The 24644-nt window shown below is 58.8% G+C and overlaps 1 protein-coding gene across 2 annotated transcripts; it reads right to left on the minus strand.

The window, feature by feature from the left end:
* Positions 1–735: 735 nt before the first annotated feature.
* Positions 736–24644, minus strand: SYNGR1 (synaptogyrin 1). Of its 2 annotated transcripts, none has more exons than XM_080812432.1 (4): positions 24463–24644; positions 7629–7866; positions 6144–6289; positions 736–2146 (listed from the first exon to the last, which is right to left on the minus strand). In XM_080812432.1, exons 1-4 carry the CDS (start codon positions 24559–24561, stop codon positions 1925–1927), a joined length of 705 nt encoding a protein of 234 aa, XP_080668558.1. In that variant the 5' UTR covers positions 24562–24644; the 3' UTR covers positions 736–1924. The 2 variants fall into 2 exon arrangements, with proteins under 2 accessions (XP_080668558.1, XP_080668559.1); XM_080812433.1 differs by lacking the exon at positions 736–2146 and adding an exon at positions 4308–4614.

Genomic DNA, 24644 nt, shown 5'->3' on the forward strand with positions numbered 1-24644 from the left:
TCAGTTTCCCTTTCTGTTGAGTGGGGACAACGATGCTACTTCTCAACCTATGAAATTCCTTCTTCCCTCATCACTGTACTAACAGCTGCCCATCCTCCCGGCCCCTCCTAGAGCACCCCCCCGCCCCCCCCCGCCCCCCTTGGCAAGCACTCGGATAGCACTCTGCCCCCTGGTGGACCCTGGGTACAGTGGTTGGCTTGGGACACATCTCTGGACGGCCAGCTTGTATGTCTTCCGAACCCCTGGCACGAGACAGCTGCTGAGTCAATGGGCAAGTGAGTGAGTATCACCTGCCTCTGAGGGTTCTCCTGGGCCCATGGGGTGCCGGTGTTGGGAACAGCCAGCATGGTGCCAGGCCACGATACCCCGGTCCTGCTCCCTGGGGCACTGGCCAGTGGATGCGGGGCCCCACGCACCCCCACGCCTCTCTCCCTCCTTTAAGGCCTCCCCATCCTTTAAGGTTCAGTGAAGAATCCTTTCCTCCTCCCAAACCTCCTTGTGCCTTTGGAGACACCTGCTACCGTCTTTCCGAGAGCCCACCACCTCCCCCAGCCTATCACGCACCGGGGGCTCTCAGCGTTCATCTTGGGAGCGGTTTGTCCCACGGCAGCAGCTCGAAGGCTGGCCTTGAGGGCTCCAGAGCCCCTGCCCCCTCTCCCCTGACTCCCACAGGGAGACGGTCCTCTCATTGGGCCTTCTGGAAGGCCAGTGGAAGGACTCTCCCATGTCCTTGGGTGTTCCAGCCCCTGAGGCCCTGGCTAACCCCGGCTGAGGGAAAGATGACACAGTGTCCCAGATCACTTCTGTTTCCTGGGAGGTCACAAGGGCAGGGCAGGGAATCGGGGCACCTGCTGGGTGGCTGGGGCCAAGAAACCCAGGCAGCAAGCCCAGCTCTGCCGCTCAGTCACTGTGACCTTGGGCCGGTCACTCCCCATTCTGGGCCTCCTCGTCCACCCAGCCCTGGGCAGGGACAACGGTCAGTCCTTTGGGAGGCCACAAAGAGGGTGCTAGAGCTCCCCGTGGGGCACGCACAGCATGGAACAGCACATGGGGAAACAAGCGAGTGCGGCGAGCCCCGTTGGCCCTCCGACCCTGACTGGAGACTGGGGGAGGGGCCGCTGGGGATGTGGGGAGGGGGGCCTGGAGGCTGGGCTGTCCCACTGTGGGGAGCAGCCGGGCAGAGCAGGCCCTTGGCTTGCAGCAGAATCAGGGTTCTCTCATGGGCTGAGGTCCCCAAGGCCTCCCAGAGTGACCGGAACACTGAGTGGTGGAGCCCCAGGGACGGGGAAGGCAGGGAAGACAGGAGACAGCAGGGGCTCTCCGGTCAGGTGGCCTGGGCTTGGCCCCAACTCTATCACTGGCTGCCTGAGTGACCCTGGGCAAGGGACCTTGACCTCTGCAGGCCTCAGTGTTCTCAACCATAAAACGGAGACCGCCCCCATGCTCATAGTAGGGCTAGGTGACAGCCCCCAGTGTCCTCCACGTGTCCCCACACACCCTGGAGCCAAACCTTCCTGGCATCATCCCGGTCTTTCACACCAATTCCCACCTCCGAGACCAGCGGGGCTCCTCCGCACCTCGTCTTCCCCTTCCCTGAACCACTGGTCTCTCACTACCTGTGTCAAGCCCATACCTGACACATAGTAGGCACGTGATGAACTCTCGGTGACACAACGCACGAGTGCAAACGCCCCCAGCCCCTGCCAGACAGCCTTGCACACACGTGGAGACGCACCCCCAACACCTTACCGCCCCATCCCACCCTGAGCTGCCCTGGACCACAGCAGAACAACACAGAGGCTGCCAAGGCTCTGGGCAGGGCAGCCTGGGAGGGAGTAGTGGTCTGGGTGTGGGCAGGGGTGAGGGGGGGAGGGGCAGCTGGGACTGGGGCGGGGACAGGCAAGGGGCAGGTGGTCACGGCAGCTCAGTAGCCCTGGGACTGGTAGCCCTGGGGCTCGGTGTCAAAGGCGTTGGCCGGCTGCTGGTAGGTCCCGCCCATGCCGGCGGGGTCCGGCCCAGCGCTGGGCTCCACGTAGGGGGCGTAAGGCATGCTGGAGTCCTGGCTGGGGTCCATGTAGTCCTGGGAGAAGAGGGCCGAGTCGGCGCCAATCTGGTACCGCTGGAAGGCCAGCACGGCCTGGCCCGCCTGGTGACGGGCGCCGGCGAGGACGAGGACAGGAGGGAGGGGACGGTTAGGGGAGAGACAGACAAGAACAGCGGGTTAGTGGCAGTTAGTTCACACGACACACGCAATAGGGGTTAGATAACCTCAAAGCACCGAGGAGGAAACTAAGCTTGCCTGCGGGGGTGGGGGAGTCTGTGCTGGCGGCCAGCCCTCAAGACAGCCAGAGCCACACCGTCCCAGCTACAGAGACCTGCAGAAGTCACCCCTCCCATGTCCCAGAGGCCACGGTCCACCAAACATCCTCCGTGGGGGTAGTGTTAAAGTGGCCCAAAGGCCAGAGCATCCTTCTCCAACCCTGTCCTCAGGCGTGTTATGTGGAACGAGGAAAACAGGTTCTTGGTGGGAGAGAGAACTGTTGGTATCTCCTAAAAGCCATCCTATCTCTCTTGCAGCAAGGTGTAAGCATGTGACGAAGTTCTGGCCAGCAAGTCACCCCAAGTCCTTTGTCCCACCCTTCGACCTGATGCCTGGAATGCAGATGTGGTAGCTGGAGCTCTAGCTGCCACATGGGACCGCAAGGTCCATGAGCCAAACTGGAAGGATGGAAGAGGCCTGGGTCACGAAAGTCCCCTGGAGCCACTAGGCCAGTCCTACACTGTCTTCACAGACTTGGGCTGCAATTTACAATTTCACTTGCTGCTGAACCTAATTCTAACTCAAACATTTGATCAAACAAGTTTGGAAACAGAGTGAAATAAAGTGTCAGGGCCACAGGACTTGTCAGAGCCTTGACTAATGTATGCTGGGATCCCCCAAGGGGAAAACTATGGCAAGCAGCATGTGCCAACCTTATCTGACCAACAAAGCCCTTTTCCCACAAGACCTCGTTGGGAACGACTTGTCTACAGCATATGTATGTAGGCGGTAAATTCTTTTTCAGTAAAAACTACTGCATTGTTATTAACGACAATGACATTGACCACAGCAAGCTAGGGAATAAATTAAAAAAAAAAAAAAAGTTTTCAGGTTTACATTGAAAGCCTCCTCCAAAGATCTTTCCAGCAGGTAGTCTGTTTGTGATGCAAAGAGGCTAATGCCCTACAAACCCGCTTTTGGTCTGGTTTACAGGAGACCTCAAGGCAGTGCCAGAAGCCATACCTGAACACAGAGGTCCTCCTCTTCCCAGGCCAGGGCCCTCCCCAGCTCCTCCTCTTTCATCAGCCCCCTGACAAGGCCATAAACCAACGAGGAACCCCAGAGGGCCATCTGGTGAGAGGCAGGGGCTTAAGTGTGCTTAGCATTTTATTCCAGAGAGTTCCAGAAGCCCAGTGACTAGGCACTGACTTTCGATTTGTGTCACAAGGCAGGGGACCCTGCTGGACTGGGGTGCAAAGGGGAGGCTGGGAGTTGTGTGCAGAGCCCAGGGACCTAGTGGTGTGCCTGGCCCCTTCTCCAGGGCGGGTACACTGTCTGCGGCCATCTGCACTTGTATGCCTCTAGTGTTAGGAAGCTCCTTCTCTCTGTGCTTTGCTCTGGGGGCCTGTTTGCTCTAATACCCCCTCAGCTCCTGCAGAGGGTGGAGGGATAAGTGGTTCCTGCCCAGGGAAGCTGGAGGCTACAAAGAACTGGAGGCCAGAGTCTTTTGGAAGAACAAGGGCTCACCCCATAAGAACTGCCCCCAAAGTAGGGATTATGGAGGTGTCCCTGACTCCTGGGACAGAATGAATGAATGAATGCATGAAAGAACAAAAGAGCCTACATTTATTGAGCATCTCTGTGCCAGGCCCTGCGTCAGCCTTTGTTTCATCCGCACAACAGCCCTGAGAGGTTGGTCCACTGGGTAGTGGACGGAGGCTCAGAGAGGTGCAGGGGTTTGCCCAGGGTCACACAGCATATGAAAGCAGAGCCAGGCGAGGCGTCCTCTGATGTCCTCGGGCAGGCTCCCCCCACCCCCTGCTCCTGAGCAGCCAGCCTCCCTGGGGAGTAAGGTCAGCCTTCATGCTACAGTGAGGGACAGGCTCTCACAGTGTCCACAGTTGGCACCCCGTGTATGAGCCACCTTCCACCCTCTGAGAGCCCCTGGCAGTCTATTTGGGGGAAACTGCAATGTGTTTGTTTTCCCCTCCCCAGCCTGTGGGCTCCTAATGCCAAGGACCCCGTCTGATTCATCACTAGGCACAAAACAGCTCAATAAATGTTTACTGAATGAACGGACAAATGAAACATAAAGGAGGCAACAAACGAATAAGTGGAGGGTCGGAACTGGCCTTGCCAGCCAGCCTTCCCCTGCCCTGTGGGCCCTGGTATCCTGGCCGCTCCCGGCAGCAGGCTGCCCCCATGGCCTTGCCATTGGCCATGACCTGGGGTGCCCCTTAGCCTCTGGAAGCCGGGCAGGCCTACGGCTGGGCTGAGGCGGGAAACAGTGTGCTGTATTCCTCCTGGAAGGTAAGGTCCTTGAATCTCCGCACGGCCAGGGCTGCGGTCAGGCTCTGCCAGGAGCAGGAGAGAGCAGGGGTGAGGCCAATGGGGATGAGCTGGGAAAGGCAGAAGTGCCAGCAGGGAGGCTGGCGGCAGTGGGCCAGCGGGCTCCTGTCAGTCAGGCTCTTGGACCTGCCCCTAGAAGTCCTGCCGTCCAGTCACCCATTTCTCCTCTGTGAACCAATCCCCATCGCAGGGCTCACTGTTCCAAACACCTCCCTGTAGGGCTGGGTGGGCTGGCTTGTCCCCACACACGGGGCACCTTCTCTGGTCTGAGATGCCTTGGGGTCATCTGATTCTTCCTGCCCAGCCCTGGGCATGGTGTGACCATGGTGGGTATAGTGTGACACATGGAGGGCTGGTGTGACCACAGCTGGGGAGCTGGGGCCCGAACCACAGGTGTTCTCCTCCAAACTCTAGCTCCTAATATTGCATGGGGGGGGGTGTCCCTAGAGAAAATGGACATTCAAGGTCTCTCATAAGGAGCAGGAAGTCACTCCAGGACAAGCCCAGGAGGGTAGAGGGACAGGGAGGGCTGGTTCAGCACGCTTTGCAGGAGGGCTAGGGGGCCCGTATCTAGCCCCAGGGGCTCCCTGCAGGAGGCTGGGCCCAGGACCACTGGGAGACATGGAGGGGAAGGGGCTGCACGCAGGGGAGGGGAACCCTTCGGATGGGGGCCTGGAGCCCACGTGACCCAGCCATCTGCAGGAGGGAGACAACAGGAGAAGAAATACTTCAAGGCGACCTGGAACCAGTGGGACAGAGGGCCCAGCCTAGGTCTAGAGCTTGCCAAGGGGCGCTGTCTGGCCAGTTGGGCCCAGAGGCATGCTTTCTTTGACCCACATAGTAGTTTTTTTTTTAAACTTGAATTAATTTCTAACATATAAAGATCAGATTTCACACAGAAATTCAGATTTCTGTCTTCTCTGGAAAGTGGGAAGACCTGGCCTGTGTGAATCCCCATTCCTGCTTTGGAACACGGGCCGAGGGTGCCCTTTTGGAGGGCACGTACCTGCCACCGGCCCACTCGGAACTTCCCACGTGCTGCCTGTCCTGTGGGCATCTGAGTTTATGACAACTTCCCACCCCAAATCCAACCGCCTGATTTTACAGATGGGAAGACAGAGTCCCGGAAAATTTGAGGCAGCCCCAAGATGTGGCCCAGGTCTCCTGACACCAAGGCCTGAGCTCCCTCCCTTAGGACTGCAAACCTCGTCTTTCCATCTATGCTTCTGCTTGTGTTTGTAAAAGGTTATGGTAAATGCCCACCACCCAACTCCCAGAGCGGCTGGGAGGGCCTTCATGATCACCGGGGGGTGCTCCGCACCAAAACGAGGGTCTCCTGTCACTGGGGGGCTGTCCTCGCTGGCACAGGCAACAGCCTCCTTCCTCAGGAAGCAGCCCCGTGCGGGCGTCAAGGACAGACGCAGGGGGCCGTTTGGGCCCTAGGAAGCAGGAGTCCCTGGCTAAGCTTTGAGGCCAGCAGCCTGGGAGCCTGGCTGGGGCGGGAGGGTGCGTGCGGGGCGAGCGATGTACTCACCCATGTGAAGATGGAGAAGAAGGAGAAGGTGATGGCGGCCCGGGCCGCATCTGTCCCTTCATTCATCGGGTTGTCCTTCGGCTTGGACACCTGCCACTGGTTGGCCAGGAAGCAGAAGCCCACGAACCAGAGGAAGGCCCAGAAGGCTGGGGTGTTCACCGGGGCCAGGCAGGAGGGGCCACGCGCGCGTGAGAGAGGGTGAGTGGGGAGGACCAGGGAGGGGTTCAGGAGCACATCTCCCGCGCTCCCCCACCCCCAAAGGGAGAGGCGGGGGCAGGGGTGGGCAGAGAAGGGAGCACAGGGAAGGTGAGGCCAGAGCAGGGAGGTCGGTCGGACACGGAGTGGGACAGAGACCACGGAGAGGAGCCGGCCCCGTGGGGACAGCGCAGCCACGAGCAGAGCCGGGGAGAGCCAGGGGCGGTGAGGGGAGGGAAGAAGGGAGAGACAGAGAGAAAAGTCAGTCAGCCTGGGCGGGCATTTCTGTCACCTCAGCCACGCACAGATTTCACCGCTGAATCCCTGCCAGGGGACCACCGCCTACCTCTGCAGCAGTGGGGGAGGGGCAGCGATCTGAACGCCCCCCCCCCCCCCACAACCACTGCCCCACTGCGGCTTAACAGGGTAGAGAGAGGAGGAGGAGGAGGAGGAGGCGGCGGCTGGGCAAGGGAGCCAGCTTGGCTGGCCGGGTCTGAGCACTGGCTTCTCCCGAACCTGGAGCCTCACAAAGCCCGAGGTTCGGGCGGGCCCTCTCGAGGAGAGGCCTGGGGAGTTCAGTAGCGGGAGCCTCGTGGCAGTGAGATCTCCTGCGGGTGCTCAGAGTCTACCCAGGGAGAACCAGGGCTGCTCTGATGAAGCGTGTGTGCGCCAAAGGGCTGGGCCCATAGGCACTTCTAGGTAACCCTGGGGCTCCGTGGAATACAGTTTGAGAACTACTAATTTCATTCTATCTTTCAAGTCGAAGGGACTGGTCTCACTGCTTACAGCCAGCCAGAGTCATCCTGAGAGTCCCAGGCTGGGTAATGGGGGGAGGTTGCAGCCAGAGACCTGAGACCACAGCCAAAGTCTCACTGCCTTTCAACCAAAGCACCCAGCGATCAGACTCTCAGAACTCTTGGGGACATAGGTCGGGTCACCTCTGCCAAAGGCTGTTTCTGGAGGGCAGGGGCATCAGGTCTTGTCGGACCCCGACCCTCCCTAGGCCCGGACTGCCTACCAGGCTGTCAGTCTTGCCTGACTTCTCACGAGGCTCTACCAAGGGAGAGGGCACAGAAGGGGCCTCCGAAGGGCGGGAAGCCACGTCCTCTCCCTGCTGTTGCAGTGTCTCCGGCCCAGCCCCAGTCCCACCACTCCCTGTTGCCAGCCAGGTGACCCCAAGTCCATCCCCTCACCTGCCTCATAGCTGAGGAGTGACGGGCCGGGGTGGGGGGCGGCACCCTCCCCAGGCTCTGTTGTGCTGGGGGGTGCCCATGGGGCCGGGGGACTCACCTGAGACCCCGATGTCAGACAGGACAGCTTTCTTGCGGTCCTTCACGCTGCTGATCTGCGGGAAGTACACGTCCAAGGCCAGGTAGAGCAGGCAGGTGAGGAAGGCGAGCACGCCCACGGCCACGCCATAGCTGCAGGCGCTGGGGTTGCGGTTGTAGATGCAGAACTTCTCGCCCCCCGAGTTGTTGTTGAGGTAGCCCTCGTTCACGATGGAGCCGAACACCACGATGGAGAACACCTGTGGGGCGGGGGAGGGGCCGCGCCGGGTGTGAGACCCAGGCCCTCCCAACCCAGCACCAGGCCTGGAGGAGGGGAGGCTACTGCCCTCGGCCTGCTGCCTGCCCGCACCCCAGCGAGCCCTCTTCACCCCAAACAGCCACGAGGCTGCTGCGAAGCAGGCATTTCAGAGGGGAGGCCCAGAGATGGAGGGCAACTTGCTTCGGGTCACATGGCGCAGGAGGGGACAATCACTTCCTTCCTCAGCCTCGGACTCTAAGGAGCCTCTGACCACAGATCTGGCGGTACCATCTCACCCGCCAGGTCCTGAGAGGTCTTCCTAGGCCCTGACACCAAGATTCCTCTAGAGCTGGACCTGGTTTCCTAGAACTGAGTGGTCTTACGTCCTGGGAGGTGGGCCTGCCAAGCCCCGGCCCTAGGCTGACTCCCCTAGATGTTGGCACATGCCCAGCCCCATCTCCGATCATGACCTGAGTCAAAGGCAGACGCTTAACCGACTGAGCTACCCAGGTGCCCCTAACCCTCCGACTCTTGGTTTTGGCTCGGGTCATGATCTCGGGGTTCTGGGATCAAGCCCCGTGGCCAGCTCTGCACTCAGCAGGGAGTCTGCAGGGGTTCTTTCCCTCTGTCCCTCCCATCGCTTGTTCTCTCTCTCAAATAAATATATTAATTAAAAAAAAAGTAACACCAGTGACAATCCCGCCAATTACAGGGCAATCTGTACTCCCCCAAGTGCAGTGCACATGGTACCTTCTTGAACCCAGCAGCCCTCTGTGACAGGTCTACGCAGCTGGGTAGACAGCCAGCCAAGATGGCCGCCCTCCGCGCCCACCCCCCCCCCCCTTCAGCCCCAACTCCTGGTATTCACAGCCTTGCGCAACCTCCTTCCCTTGAGTGTGGGCTGGGCCTTGTGATTCACTTCCAACCAACAGAATATTGCAAAAAGGGAGAGATAAGATCTCTGTGAGGAGATTACAAAGACTTTGGCTTCCACCTTGCTTGGCCTCGCCTGCCACTCCCTACTTGCTCGCTCTAATGAAGAAGCTGCCATGTTTTGAGCCACCCTGTGGAGAGGCCTACGTGGCATGGAACCGAGGAAGGCCTCCAGCCAACAGTCAACAGGGACCAGAGCCCCTCAGCCCACAAGGAATCGAGTGCTCAGCTGGCACCGTGTGAGTGAGCTTGAAAATGGAATCACCCTTGTCCTTTGGACAAGACCACGGCCCTGGCTGACCCCACGGGGTAACCCGTGAGGGATCCCGAGGCACTGGCCCCTGGCTAAGCGGATTCCTGACATCAGAAACTAGGAAATGACTAGCAAATGAAACTAAGGAACTAAGGAAATAAAACCAGGAAATGAAACCAGGAAATGCCTTTGGCTCAGGTCATGATCACAGGGTCCTGGGATCCAGCCCTGCATGGGGGTCCCTGGTCGGTGGGAAGCCTGCTTCTCCCTCTCCCGCTCCCCCTGCTTGTGTTCCCTCTTTCACTGTCTCTCTGTCAAATAAATAAATAAAATCTAAAAAAAAGAGAAGTTCATGCATCTTCCTCCTGCCTCTCACCTCAGACCTCAGGTGTGTGGCCTTCAGTGAGCCTGAGGCAGAGGCCAGAGGATTTTTACTGCCCGTTTTCTACTTCTTTGTTTTTTCCAATTTTTCTAAAAGAAGAAACTGTAATTTCAGGCACATTTTCATCCTCAGCTAATACTTAGGATGGGCAGTAACTCCATGGCAGGTGTGGGAAAAAATATGAGAAGTATTATTATTTTTTAATCTCATCTTCCTAAGATGTTTGTATCTTTTTTTTTTTTAAGACTTAATTTATTTATGTGAGAGAGAGTGAGCGAGAGAGAGCACACCTGAGCAGGGGCATAGGGAGAGGGAGAGGTAGCAGACACCCCGCCTCCACTCCCGGCTGAGCAGGGAGCCCAATGTGGGACTTGATCCCAGGACCTCGGGATCATGACCTGAGCCAAAGGCAGATGTTTAATGACTGAGCCACCCAGGCGTCCCTAAGATGTCCATACTTTACGTGGGTTTTGTAATGTACTGCATCTGTGGAGTAATAATGTATATAAAATGAAGAAATCTACATTTAATGGGAGGAATGATTCAGAAGTTTTTCCTAAAGGAGGGCATGACCAAGAGTGTGGAGACCACTGGTGCCTGGCACTGTGTGTTAAGAAAAATTTGAACCCAAATGTCTGTCGATGGATGAATGGAGAAACAGCTGTGGCATCTCCACATAACGGAATAGTTTTCAGTCATTAAAACAAACAAACAACAAAACAGTTCTGACATGGCTATAACTGGATGAAACTTAAAACAAAGAAGAAAAAAGGAGGTGAAGGAAGTCAAACACAGAAGGTCAATGTTACGTGATTTCGTTTATGTCCCGTATCCTCAACAGGCAAAACAGAGACAAGAAGCAGACCAGAGGCAACCAGGGAGGGAGAACGGGGAGTGATTACTGAATGAGCATGGGGTGTTTTTTATAGGGACGAAAGGTTCTGAAACTAGACAGAGGTGATCTTTGCACAACATAAATGCCACTGAACTACGTGCTTTAAAATGGTTTATTGTGTGCTATGTGGGTTTTTCTGCAATTAAAAAAAAAAAAAAGAAAGAAAGGAAGACGAGACTGTGGGGCTGTGTTCTGGTTCAACCACGAGCACACAGGTGGGCCGTGGTGGCTCGTGAGCCACACATTTGACAGTCCAGACTTGAGCGTGTACACACAGCTAAGGTCCAGCCCCGTGCAGGCATGCCACACATTCTGTGTCCTTAGGATCACCCTGCCAGGCACAGAGGGCAATGGGTGCTTCTCCCAATTAGCGGCAGAGGAAAACTGAGCCTCAAACAGCAGGTGGGGCTGTTGTCGGCAGAAAGGGTTGAACCTGAACCCAAGTGTCTCAATTCTCAGCCCTGCGCTCTTTCCCCCCTGATCAGGCTGACTCTCAGCCTTAGAAGGTGGGCCCTGAGGGACGGGTAGTCTTTCCAGACACCTGAGGGGCCCACGGTGTGAGCGCCACGTCTGGCGCTCGGGGGCCCAGGAGGGGAGACGCAGGAAGTCTGGACTTCACAGGAATTGTCTAAGGGACTCCTGGTCTACAAACAGTCTGGGCAACAAGCAAGGCAGACGCTGGACACCGGGAGACGAAGGCAGGCTCTCACGGCTGGTTGCCAGAGCTGTGCACAGCACCATTTCAGGACTGCCATCCACCTAGCCCCTCGGACTTGTGCGCCAAGATAAGTCCAGGGTTCCTACCAGGAACCTGCCAGGTCAGGAATCCGAGGCCCAGCTCTGGATGTCACCCGCTGTCCCCAATCCAGCAGAATGGAAAAGCCTCTTGATTCAAGGGTGCTCCAGACACTGAGGAGTCCCACAGAGCTGCTGGAGTCAAACCCCAGGCCTGTGGCTTACGCTATGTGGCCTCAGGTAATGACAACCTCTCTGAGCCTCAGACCCGTCCTCTGCAAAAACTAAGCCTCCCTTCAGGGCTAATGGGAGAACTACAGGCAAGCACCCCGAGCAGAGCAGTGCCCAAGAGGGGCTTGGCAAGGATTCACTCCCTTCTCCAGAGGCCCCAGGAAAGAAGGAAGAGCACCAGGAGGGCCCTCTTGGGCGGCGCCTCCTGATAGGCTCCACCAGGGGTGCGGACAGTGGTGGACCCCCGGCCAAAAGCAGGCCAGGAGGAGGTGGGAGGGGAAGCAGGCAGGTGGAAGCTGGGGCTTTGGGGATAGCAGAGGAGGAACCATGAAGACAGGGCCCTCTTTGGGGAGAAGCAGGGAGTCCCTGGAGAGGCCAGGAGGCACGTGCTGGAGAGAGCATGTCCCCAACAGGGTAAGGACCAAGATCGCCGGGCCCAAGGGCAGCGCAGAGAGAGGAGGCTCTGTGCCAGCTCTGGTCCTCCTCTCCAGCCCACGGCTCCGGCAGGCAGGGCTCTCTGTGCTCAGGCCCTCCTCGCAGCTCAAAGTCACCTCCGGCAGGTGACTTGCCTTCTCTGGGCCTCAGTCCTCTCATCCGTAAAGCAATGGCGCATTGCGAAGGAAGGGACGAGGTCGTGCACGTGTCGTGGGGGCGGCGTCCCCAAACGCCAGCCTGGTGCTGAAGAGCTGGACAGAGACCAAGGCATCGGGGCATCACAGGCGCAAGTGATGGCAGGAGGAGGCAGCAATGGCCCAGAGGGAGCCGAGCTGCAATTCTGGAACACAGACGAGAAGCAGCCAGCCAGGCCGAGACGAGGGGAAGCGGGGAAGCGTGTTTCAGGCAGAGCAGGAAGGGCAGAGGCCGAAGGTGGGAAGAAGTGACCGAGGAGTGGGGCTGCACAGGTGCATGGGACAGGGAGGGAGGGAGCGCAGGTGCGGTTCCGGGGTGGGGGGTGACAAGGCCAGATGGACCACAGTGGGACATGGTGAGAAGTCACAGCGGGGTGACCAGACCTGTGGATCACCATCCCCACCCTGCAGCATGAAGGGCCCTAAAGCTGTTCCCCGCCTTCCAGACACGATCCAACCTTCCACGGCTGGTGGTCAGGGGCCCTGGGGCCTCACCTCCCTCCACGGTTCACCAGTCAGTGCTTCCCACCTTCCCATGCCCCGCTCCCCTTCCCCATACCATTTCCTCTCTGGACCTGGCTGCTGCCTGCACTGAAGAGTGCAGGGCTAGGGTGAAAGCTGGGAGACCCCCTAGGGGCTAAGGAGTGCCCTGGGCTGGCACTGGCAGGGGGATGGTGGGACGGGGTGGGTGCCGAATGTATGTGGAAGGTAAAGCCACCAGCATCTGCTGACAGATGTGCCGTGGCGGATGGGAGGAAGAGCAAAGGGCAGTGGGTTGGGGGTAGGGGTGTGGCCTGGTGACCAGTGGGGATACGGGTGTGCACGCCACATCCCCTGCAGGCCGCAGAGCTGGGCTAGGGCAGGGAGCCTCACCCAGACCGGGCGGAGAGTCTACACATGGAAAGGTGTTGCCAAGGATACACAACTGCTCCCTTGTGGCCGCGGAACTCCCTCAAGGACCCTGCAAGCCCTGGGTTAACTTCTCCATTTAGCTGCCATCCCTCTACCCCAGTGGGAGGGAGCCCCCCTACGAGCCGGGATGGGCCTCAGGTTTCTGCCCCCAGCACTGCCATCCCGCTGGGAGGAAGCGGGGGCTCCCTCAGGAACTGCTAGGTGACTAACATGCATCCTCCTAATCGGGCGAGGCCGGCGTCCGGGGACCTGCCTGGGACCGAGGCTGGTGGCGGCAGCTGCAGACTAAAACCAGAGTCTCTCAGAGCCCCATGCCAGGCTCTGCGTCAGGTCAGGCGGCCTCCAGGGGACTTGCTAAGGCCGGATCTGCAGCGAGAGTACACAGAGCCGCCACCAGCGGCCCGGAAATTAAACCAGAATGAAATTCTACGCTGCTGTGGCTGAACTCTTCCTGACGAGCGGGTCAGCTGAAGGGATGGGACTCAGGTCCACGGTGGCAGAACTAGTGCCTCAGAAACAGAACAAGGTGGTGTGGCTGGGGGCGGGGGTGTCCCACAAAGGCCACTGGTCATGGTGAGGCTCAAGAAGTAAACCAGCCCTTTGCCTTGAACTAAAGAAAATGCTATAAAAAGAAGGTTTTTTTTTTTTTTTTTTTTTTTTTTTAAGGCACCAGTGTAAATGGGCCGAGGCTGTTTTTTTGCTGTCTTTATAATCCAATCCTGGGTCTTTTTAAAAATGGATTTAAAAAAAAATGGATTCCAGATGGCAGTTGGAACAGAGGTAGGTTGAACTCAGAAAAACAAATCAGGGGTACCTCAGAATTTCAGGATCTTGGGGTACTGCATTCAGAGGCACAGCAATGGAGACCCCAGTCGGGCCAGGCCACCCCACCCCACCCCCCACGCCAGCCTCACCTCTTCCCCTCCCCCACTTGGCTCAGCCATCCCAGAGGGCCAGGGTTGGCATCGTCACAGGCGGTCTAAGTTTGCACCTGCTGTTCCCACTCCCTGAACGCCCTTCCCCACCTTTTTCTTTTTTCTTTTTTCAGATTTTATTTATTTACTTGACAGAGAGAGAGACAGCGAGAGAGGGAGCACAAGCAGGGGGAATGGAAGAGGGAGAAACAGGCTTCCCGCCGAGCAGGGAGCCCAATGCAGGGCTGGATCCCAGGACCCTGGGATCATGACCTGAGCCGGAGGCAGAGGCTTAACCACTGAGCCAACCAGGTGCCCCCTTTCCCCACCTTTTTCATCTTTCAAATAGGATCAAACTCCTTCTCACCCTTCAAAACTCTCCTCCACCCCGACCCTGCACACACTCCTGTTGGGAACTCATTTCTGGGTCTGTCTCCCCCAGGAGACCCTGAGCTAACCCCACAGCTTCTGCAGGGGCTCCGCATCGACTGGGAGGTCCTGACAAAAATCACGTCACTTAATCCTCACCAAAACCTCGAAGGAAGGGCGCCTGGGTGGCTCAGTTGGTTAAGCGGCCAATTCTTGATTTTGGCTCAGGTCATGATCTCACAGTCCTGGGATTGAGCCCTGAGTCAGACTCTGAGCTGGGTGTGAAGCCTGCTTAAGATTCTCTCTCTCCTTCTCCCTTTGCCCCTCCTTCTCTCCCTCTTTTTAATAGAAATAAAATAAAATATTTTTAAAACCTTGAAAGAAAATATAAACCTAAAACCATCTCCACAAATCAGGCTCATTGAGCCCATTTCACAGAGAAGGAAGCTGAGGCCCCGACACGCCTGGATTCTAGCTGGCGGCCCATACGGGCTGGCCCACAGTGGCTAAGCAGGGTACCAGCTCCTAGCCCAGGCCTGCCCCCTTCTGCCCCATTCCAGAATGTAAGTCAAATCTCTACCTGCAGCTGCCGCCCCAGCAGTGAATTCCAGATCCCAAACTCTAGGACAAGCATGAGTTCCAGGAGGGACACCTGCCCTCGGAGTCGTGTCACCACCCCACAGGGCAAGAGCAGCGGGACCCATTTTACTTCACATCTGCGCCCAGAGCAGGCAGGCTGTGTCTGGGCCCCTGCTGGGCATCAAGCTGAGCCGGCTCCAGGGAGAGCTGGGCCAAGCCAGGCCTGAGGGCCAGAGGTCGCTGCTGTTTGCTGGGAACTCCCCAGAGGGTGGCCTTAACCATCTTTAGGCACCTGCTGGGTACCCCCCGCCCTGAGAAACTGTAGAGACAGGAGCTCCTGGGTCCTGCCAGCTCTGAATGGCACTGTCCGTCTCACCCTCTACTGGGACATCTTCCCAGGTAGCCTTCTGCTCCACGGTCTCTGCTGCCCACCTCCAGGCTGCAACGTTGCCTGGCCCAGGACAGCCACCTCTCCGGTCTCCTCACCTCCGCTGGTGGGTGCTCCCCCACCCCAACTCTTCCTAAGTCCCTCCCCAGGCTGAGGACTGCCTCCCTAGGCAGGCTCTGCGGTCCCCCTACTTGGGCTGCTGGTTCACATCTGATCTCTCCAGCTCCAGTGACGTCCAGTGACCTCTAGCGCCCCCCATCCCTCCACACATTGGCTCCCACCCAGGAGTTCAAACCCCAAACTGGGCTCATCCTCAAAGCCCATCCCATGTGGCACCGGGCCTACTGCTTCCTCCTGCCCCCCAGTAACTCAAATTACCCCATGTCCCCTGTGCCAGCCCAGGCCACAACCACCTCCTGCCAGGCGATGCCAGCAGTCTCTCTGTGTCCTCTCCCGCTCCTGCACCCTCCCCTTTAAGCAGCTGGAGAGACTCCTTCAGAACTGTCACTGCCCTGCTCTGTCCTGCTCACCTCCACCCCCACCGTGAATCCCTCCCCCACTGCAAACCAGGTCTCCTGCCTTCCTCACAGACTCCTTTCTCGCCACTGTCCTCTAGCTCTCCCCCAAGCTCATTCCTGCCTCAGGGCCTTTGCACTTGGCTGTTCCCTCCGCCTGGAATACCCAGAGATCCCCAGATCTCCCAGGCTGGCTCCTTCTCAACATCCAAACCTCAGGGCAAGACAACTACTCAGAGAAACCCTCCAGACCTGACTCCCAGATCTACACGATTCTCTGATACTCCACCTCATTTCCTCGATAACATCATTATACACAAATGTCCCTAGTTATTGGTTCATTTGTGGGTGAACATCTCCCTCCTGGGACCCCAGAGGGAGGGTCAGGAAAAGCGTAGAGGGGAGAGAACAGCAAATCTGAGATAGGTAGGGGCACAGGAAGCATGGGAGTCAGGAGAAGGGAACATTCCCTCCTCAGCACCCCTAGTTTGGGCCTCTGTTTGCATACCTCTGAACATGGGGAGCTCACTCCCTAGTAAGGGGGGGCTCCTGCGTCCTCTCCCTTACCCTGAGCTGAACCTGCCTTCCTGTCAGTGTCCGAACCAAAGTCCCTGCTCCCGCCCTTGGGCCGCAGGGAAAGGCTGCGAGGAAAAAAGGAGCTGTGCTTTTGAGGGATGAGTCAGGCTGCCAAGCCCCCCTGCCTCCGTTTCATGGGAGTGGGGCCCTGCCTCTCATGGGGTCATATGAGGAAAATCGCTGAAGCCAACGCGGGAGCACATGACAGGCACCAGGCGGCCACTCAGCTTCCCAGAGAGCCTCGTGTTGAGCCGCAGGGCTGAGGCAGGGTCAGGTCGGGGCGCTCCTAGGGTCCCTTCTCTCCTCCCTTGCCGGGGCACCCTGTTCCGAAGCCTTGGATGTGACCTGCAGGGGATTAGGCTGTAATCTTCCGCAAGCTGTCCCTCATTTCTCAGCGGTGGGGGTGGGGAGGGGGCTCTATGGGGCAGGGGCCTGAGCACGCAGACCCTTGTCCCCAAGGCACTGAGAGCTTCAGCCTCCTGTGGCTGTGCAACCAAGCGGGTGGGGGGGGGCGGGGCAGGAGGACCCCCCTCCCCCTCCCCACCAACAACCTTCTACAGACCAGGTCCTTTCTCACCCAGGTCCTGCCCCCTCGGAACTTTCTGAGGTCAGGAGGGGGAGCGATGCCACCCCTGGAAAAGCACTGTGAAGGCCAACCAAGCGCCAGGGGCCCTTCCCAGGCAGGACCGCGCTCTGCCCCAGCGGCCCCTGCAGGCAGGCACGGCTCTCCCCATTTTGCAGATGGGGAAACCAAGGCTCTCTGCGGTCTCTCCGCTGGTTAAGAAGAACGGGGATAACCTCCCAGGTCTGTGAGCTCTTCCTCACCTCAGTGCCTGCCTCTGCCCTGCCAGTTCCTACAAGCCTGACATGGTCCAGTTTCTTTCCCTCTGGGGAAATTCCAGGTTTTCAGAGAGGTAATATGGTCCCAAGCCCTGCCTCACTTTCTAGAGGAGAAAGACACAAAGGGGGAAATGCCTTCTGTTTTAAGAGTTCTTACAGCCGTTCACATAGAGCACAAAGGAAGCAGGGAGGAGACAGCAAGCTGGGGGGGGGGCAGATCCTGGAAGGCTTCAAGGAGGAGGGGATATCTGAGTTGGGCCTTGAAGGCCGAATGGGAGACCCTGAATAAGGACAGAGGGTGGAGAGAGGAAGGTAGAGCAGCAGCGCAGTTCCCCACCTTGTTTAGCCTTTACAAGACGCCACGCACCACCAAGCACCGGGGACACAACAGTGACATAACCGACACAGCCTCCCCCCAACCCAGCTTACACCTATGCAGGCCGCAGCCTCCTCGCTGCCCTGCTGCACCTGTCGGGCTTTACCATGACACTTCTCCTGCCGGGAAGCCCTCCTCCCCGCCTCTCCGCCTGGCTGACCCCAGCCTTCTCATCCCGCTGTACTGTCCCCTCCCTGTCCCTGACCTCAGTGTCTCCTCACTCTGCCTGTATGCTCATCTCTGTTTTTTTACTGGTTTCATCATCACATTTCCCTCCACCATTTCCCACCATGAGCCCTTGGCAAGGAGCAGGCCCCCAGCACACGATCCGTGTGTGTTAAACGGAAGATGACAGTGTGTGTGTGTCCTGCAGCTGCTGGGTCCAAGGGGAGGACGGATGAGCCTCTCACAGCCGGCCAGGTTCGGCTGAGATGGTCGTTAATGACCAGCGACCCTGGGTTTGGCAAGGAGAAGGTCACAGATGGCGGAGAGGAGGGGGAGAAAGACTGAGTGGGGTACAGGTGAGAAACTGAGGGAGACCCCTTGGAGACGGTGACCAGACAGGAGTGAGGGGCCGGAGAGCCCGGGGAAGGGTGAGCGCCGGACGCAGGAGGCTGGGGAGGGGTGCGGGTGGGTGAGACCCGGGGTGAGACCTGAGACCCTGAGGAGCCCAGCTGGAAGGGGACAGGGAGGACGGGGCGAGGGCTGATGGCTCAGAGGTCCCAAGCTCAGAGATGTTGGGGTGAAAAGAGGTGAAAAGAGAGCTGGAGAGACAGGAGCGGGGGAGAGCAGGTGGCTGCTGGAAAGGCAGGCCAGGCGAGAGGGGCTCCGGGCCGTGAGGAGAGGACTGTGGGAGGAGGACGGGGGCAGGATCACAAAGTGGGCGCCACAGTCACCTGGAAGGAAGGCGGTGGTTGTGCTAGACAGAGCAAGTGTCAGGTGGTGGCACCTTCACGGAATAGGGGGGCAACCTGGGGCTGGCCTAAGAGGAGGGCAGTCAGCCCGGCACGGAAGCCAAAGCTGGGGGACCATGGTCTAGAGGCAGCCTCGGGAGCCAGGAGGACCATGTCCCACCTCCAGGCTCGACAGAGGGGGGTATGAGGGAAAGAAAAGCCCTCTTAAGAAGGCAGCCAGGCGAGCAGGGTCGAGGCGGGGAGGCCGGGTTAGTGCAATTTACAATTAGGGATGTTCAGAGCAGGGCCAAAGACTCGGGGCCCCAGGCCATGTCCGCTCTCCCCCTGGCCTGGGAGCTGGGAGCCCTGGCTTGTTGGGGTTCTAAATAGTCTGGGCCTGGCAGCCTAGGGCTGCCCCAGCCAAACAGCGACCCACCCTCCCCACGGTCCCCTTCACACCTCCCCTCGCCCCCCATGAGGGAAGCTGAACATAATTCCATTCCTGGAAGGGAGGCGTCCTCCAGACACATGGGGGTATGAGCCGCTGGGCCAGGATCTAATCGACACTCTTCTCACATACTCCGACCCGGGGCCCAGGCCCCCTGCTGCGGGACCCCCACAAGCGTTATGGGGGTGTAGTTCTCGATACCACTTCTTCGAAGACTGACCGGTCCCAAAGTCCCCAACCTGAAGCCCACCAGGAGCAAGAGTGAGGGTTCTTTGAGGATAAAAAGGTTGGCAACCACGAGCCCAATTTGACTCTCTTTTTCCCATTTGACAGGTGGGGAAACTGAGGCCCAGAGGACATGGCATCTTGCTCAAGTCATACCACCGGTCAGGGTCAGAGGGGGTGCAGAACATGGCCTCAGGCCCCAAGGCTGCAGGCACTTCCCAGCGGCCTGTCCTGCCTCTCCTCCCACCGGACAGCCGGTTCTCCAGGTTTGGCTGCCAAGCGCGGCTCCCTCGCCAGCTCTGCCATCTGCCCTTCCTTTCCTCCTGGTTTTAACTCCTCTCCGCCCCTCCTCCCCCAGCTTTTGTTCTTTCTCCCCCGGCTCGGGCTAGCCTCACAGCTTCTCAGGAGCAGGGGTAGGGCCCTGCAGGAGCCAGTCATGGGGCTCCCCCCATGTGGCTGGAGACTCCCCGAAGCAGAAGCCGCTGGCCATGATCCCAGCCACTCCAGTTAACCTCTCGGGCCTCAGCTTCTCACCTGCAGTGGGGTAACAAAACCCACTTGACCAGGACGCTACAGGCCCGGCAAGAGCGGATGTGTGGCAGGTCCTTTAAATAGCCGTCTTCGCAAAGCTTTAAGTCTGCCCCAAAGCTAATCATTCCAATCGCAGGTCACAGATGAGGTTTGGAGAGGCCAGGATTTTCCAAGGTCCTGCTCAGGCAATCCTGCTCCCCACGCCAAGTACCAGGCTCCCCCAGACTCCCCCAGGCTCCCCAGTTCCTGCACTGCCCCTATGCACGAGGAAATGCCCAAGATGCAAGGCAGGATCCTACCAGCCAACATCGTCTCCTGAAGACCTCCTTGCCACTGCCTCCTTCCTAGACCCAAGACAGATGGACTAGCCAAAGGTCAGCCACAAGCCGATTCAAAGATAAGGAAGATTCCAAGACTGTTAGTGATAAAGGACAAAGGAGCATGTGATCTACTTCTGCCGACAGCGCTCCCTGAGTTAGTGACCGGGCCGTGCCAGGTGCTTGGAGAGGACAGGCTGGATGAGGCCACCCAATTCCTATCAGGACACCCGCTCCCAGAACCTCAAGCCACATCTCCCCATGGCAGCCACAGGGGGAGCTCTTCTCCGTTTGAAACCCCGTTCTGTGACCCGAGGGCTTTGGTGAGCACCCCCTGCCTGCCCCCCTGGAGCCTGCTCACAGAGTGTGATGGCACTCTCATTCGCACACCGGGAACCCCCAAGAGCTCCCCATCATTTCTAAAGCCCACTCGGACCTCAAGCTCCCAACATTTGCACCTGCTGTTCCTTCTACCTGCAATGCTCCCTCCCAGCATCCTTATCAGAACCAACTCAGCAGTCACCTCCCCCTGGAAGTCCTCCATATCCCACTCGCAGAGGCAGCTACTCCCTATTGCATTTTCTTCTTGTGGTGTCTCAGGCCTCCTAAGGAGTACGTGTCACTGGACTGAGAGTGTCTCTGGTGGGACACACAGGCTGGTACTGGGCAGGGACTTGGCATTTGCGGAATGAATGACTGAAAGCCAGAGCTGGCCAGGGGCTCCATCTCCACCCTGGACCCCTTTGCCCCACTCCACACCTCCAGGATTTTGATGCAGGATGGCAAGGGAATGGTGATCTGGACTGGAGCGGGGACGGAGGGGTCTCATCTCGAAGCTGCTGTGTTTTAAACCAAGTTCAGCTTTTATTGTCAGTGTTCACTGGGGTGATTGAGGGTGTGGATGAAAACGAGACCCTGTCGAGTGCCCCTTGGTGCCATGGCAATGTAGACAGGGGGGCCACAGGGGGTACACCGAATGTGGACCCCACAGACCTCCAGGTTGTGCCTTATTCTGTCGTTGGGGGGGGTGATACCCACCCTACTCCCAGAATCCTGGGATGTTCAGGAAATCAACCCCAGAAACACCAACATTTCAAACACGTTAGCATTCTGTTTTGCTCCAAATGAACATGAGAACACGAACCACCCTGTCCTCCACCAGCGCCAATATTCCTTCCCCGCACGGCAGTAGGACCCACTAAAAGTAAAACCGCAAAGGCCACAGAGGAGGGGGTCCTTTATATAAAATCAGCTAGTTCCCTGCCAGAGCTCTGGGGCCCCTACCTGACCCCAGAACAAAGAAAGGTGTCCCCTGACAGGCCGCAGTCTTGGGGCACCTGTGACCTAGCTCAGCCTCCTCACTGAGCTGGGGAGACTGAGGCACAGGGGTGGTCGTAGCTGGTCTGTGGGGCAGCCTTCTCCTGGCCGCCAGCCGGACTGGCCCCGTCTCCCTACAACTGGGTCAGAGGCAGCCCCTCAGAGCTTGCCCTGGACGCTGCCCCACCTCGGCCATCCCCCCCTCACTCCAGACATGGAAGGTTCTAGTCTGGCTCCTAGTCAGCTGGGCCAGCCAGCTGCCAGCTTCCTCCCCACTTAGCCGAAGCGTTCAAGGCCTGCTGTGCCTAATCACCCTCCTGGGCCTGAGGGCCAGTGGGTGGGGAAGGGGGCAGTTGAGGAAGCCAAAGAGGAGGCGCTGGGGGACCCGCTTCCGTCCCAGGTTCCAGGGTAGATCCGGGTAGGGGGGTCCCTCTTTCAGAAACAAGATCAGTCTTATACAAATGGCACAAAATCCCCAGCCCACGAGCACACATGGGGCTAGGGCCGTACCCCGGCGGCAAGGGAGGGATCCAGACGTGCTCCTGGATGGAGGGACCAGGTGTCCAGGTTTGTGTGGGACTGAGAGGGCTCCCAGGACACAGCACTTCCAGGGCTAAAGCTGGGAAAGTGCCAGCAAACCGGGTTGAACCAGTCACCCCAGCCTGGAGCTCAGGCTTCCTTAGCTTCAAGGTGAAGTCCACAGCCTCCCTGACCTCTTGGGGCGCCGATGGAACACCAGGGCCAAGGTCAGGTCTCCAGCTACATCCCTTGCACACTCACGGACACGTTAGAACACGTCGGCGCACCACACATTTTTCGAAAAAGACTGGAAGGCAGGCACTGGGTCTCTCTGAGCGGTGGGATCACACGTGATTTTTTTCCTGATTGTTTTTATCGTGGTAAAATAGACAGGACATAAAATATACCATCATCACCATTTTTAGGTACACGGTGGTATTAAGCCCAGTACATTAATAATGTGTGACCATCACAAGTGATGTTTCTATCTTTCAGACATCAGCAGGCGTTACTTTTGTGATCAGAAAAAAAAAATATGTATATTTTAAAGGCGACAGTGAGCCTGTATCAGCTGTCTCTGCTCACACAAAGGCAGTGAGCACAGCTAGGAGGCCGCTGGGTGGTGGGGGGGGGAGGGGGGATCTGGGCATTAGATGAGTGCTTGGCCCAGATGATCTTTATCCTGCCCAATCCTGAAACCCAGGATTCTGACCTCTTCCAGCTCCTGGAGAAGCGATCAATGTGCTTTGGAGACTCCAAGATTTGGGTTCCGATCCTCTGTCTGCTGCTTACATGCTCAGTAACCTTGGGTCTCTCTGCGCCTGCTTCCTCAAGTGATGCAGGAGCCGTAGGGGAATGAGAGGCGGGTAAGTGCACGCGGGCCCCCTGCACCCAGCGGCCTCTCCATCGTTACCTTTCCTTCCTCCTTCTCGGAATGTCTCTGGGGCACCCGGACGTGATGACCAGAGGTAAGCCCTGCTCATCCTTCAAGGCCCAATTTGATATCATCTTCTCCACGAAGCCTCTCTGATTCCCACGGCAGGGGGTACCCCTCTGCTGGCTCTCAGGGCCTCTGCCCGGGGGGTACCTGGCTCCCTTCCCAGTGGGACTGTGTGATCCCCGAGCACTAACGGCTGCGTCTGAGTCATGCCGCCTTCCCTAGGGGCCCAGCAGACTTGATGAAGCTTTGCTAAATGAAGCCATCACAGTCAGAAGTGTCCCAAGCAGGCAAACTGCCCACACCTCCTCACAAAGCCAGTGGCTTCACCCTCCCAGGCCCGTGGCCCAGGGGCTGGCAAAGGGGAGCAGAGCACACAGCTGGCTTGCCTGATCGGGCAGGTGTGTCCTCCCCCCACCCCGGTTCTGTCTCTGCCAAGGGCCAGTCGGGGTCACTGGGGAGCTGGAGGCTGGCACAGATGAATGAATCCAGTACCACAAACCCTTCTGGATGCGCCCGGGGTGCCAGGCCCACTGCCAGGCCCTATGCGGCCACTGGGGCTTCCCTGCCCTCAGCAAGCTCCCCATCTTAAGAAGAAAGGGGTTTACACAGGGCTACGCTTATGTGGTGCCAGGAGGAGGTTTTAACATTTTCATACAAAGGACAGTTAGCTTCCTTTCTCTCTGGGAGGCCAGAGATAAACACCCAAGCTGTCCCACCCATCAGACCCTAATATTGCCCTGAAAACCCAGGAACTGAGGGAGCTTGAGCACCCTGAGGCCGTGGTTGGCCTTAGGTGTAGTCTTTGGGGTCGCTGATAGTGACCCTGGCCAGTGTCCCCAGTCCTAGCCCCCTTTGGGCCCATAGGAATAGGCCCCAGGCCCGCAGAGGCACAACCCTCCAGTGAGGGTGTTTGGGCAATGGCCAGCAAACGCTAGGGGGACCAAAGGCACCCCCTCCCGCACTGGCCTTCTTCTCCTGGGGTGCTGCCCACACCATCTGAACCCCCTCTCTGTGCTGTCTCTGTCCCATCCTCCTCCCCCACAGCCCCAGGTCCGAGCAGGGACCTCCCTACTGCTGGGGGATTCTGACCCCCCACCAGGTTGAGGTCCAGAACAGGCCTCTCTGCCAAACCCCTCCCCCAACAAGCATTCAGGTGTACTTGGTGGGGCGGTCATGGATTCAGGAATATCAGAGCCCAAGGTGGCTCCTCCCACCTCTCTACAAATCGGGAAACTGAGGCTTGAGAGAATAGTTGCCTCTCCCCACCTCGGAATGCAACTCCTGTTTCCCATAAACATTTCTTGGGTGGTTCCCGTCCCAAGGTCACGCCGCGAAGGAGAGGCACTTCCCGGGTGGAAGCCAGGTCCCCGGCTCCCGGCGCATCGCTCCATACCTTCCGGGCTAAGCCATCAAACCTGGTTTCCGGCCCTCTCCTCCTTGAACGTCCACGGCAGACGTGGCGTGCACCCGGGAGTTGATCTACGCCCTGATCCACCCCCCCAAAAAAGGCCACCTGGGACCCGGGCTCAATCCCCACCGCCGCTGATCCGCCCGGCGGCAGCGCGCAACCGGAGCCGCGAGCCGCACAGCCGCGGCCTGGAGGTCACGGCGCCGGGGGGCCGCACGCGAACGGGGACGCCGGGAAGCAGGGGCGCCCGCAGCAGGAGCGGGAGCCCCTCGCCAGCGCTGGGACCCCCGCCCGGGGCCCGGGAAGGAGGGGGGGTGGCGGCCCCCGGCACCCTGTCCGGAAGGCTCCCCGCCGGTTGCGGCACCTTCGCCCGGGGTCCGGCGGGGTTGGGGTCCGTCCGGACGCGCCGCCCCTGCCCGCGCCCCCACGACACGCCACCCCTGGCGCGGCCGGGCCACCCAGCTGTCCTTACCCAAGACACGACGCGCAGAATGGTGTGCGGCTGCCGGACCAGGGTGTGGGGGTCGAAGGCGCCCCCGGCTTTGCCCGCTCCGTACGCACCCCCTTCCATCGTGGCTGCACCCGCGCGGTGCCCCCCGCTCGGCGCGCGCCGCCGGCCCTGCGCGTGCGCGGCGCCCCCGCCCCCTCCCCTGC

The sequence above is a fragment of the Martes martes genome, assembly GCF_963455335.1.
Source record: "Martes martes genome assembly, chromosome: 8".
NCBI classification, from domain to species: domain Eukaryota; kingdom Metazoa; phylum Chordata; class Mammalia; order Carnivora; family Mustelidae; genus Martes; species Martes martes.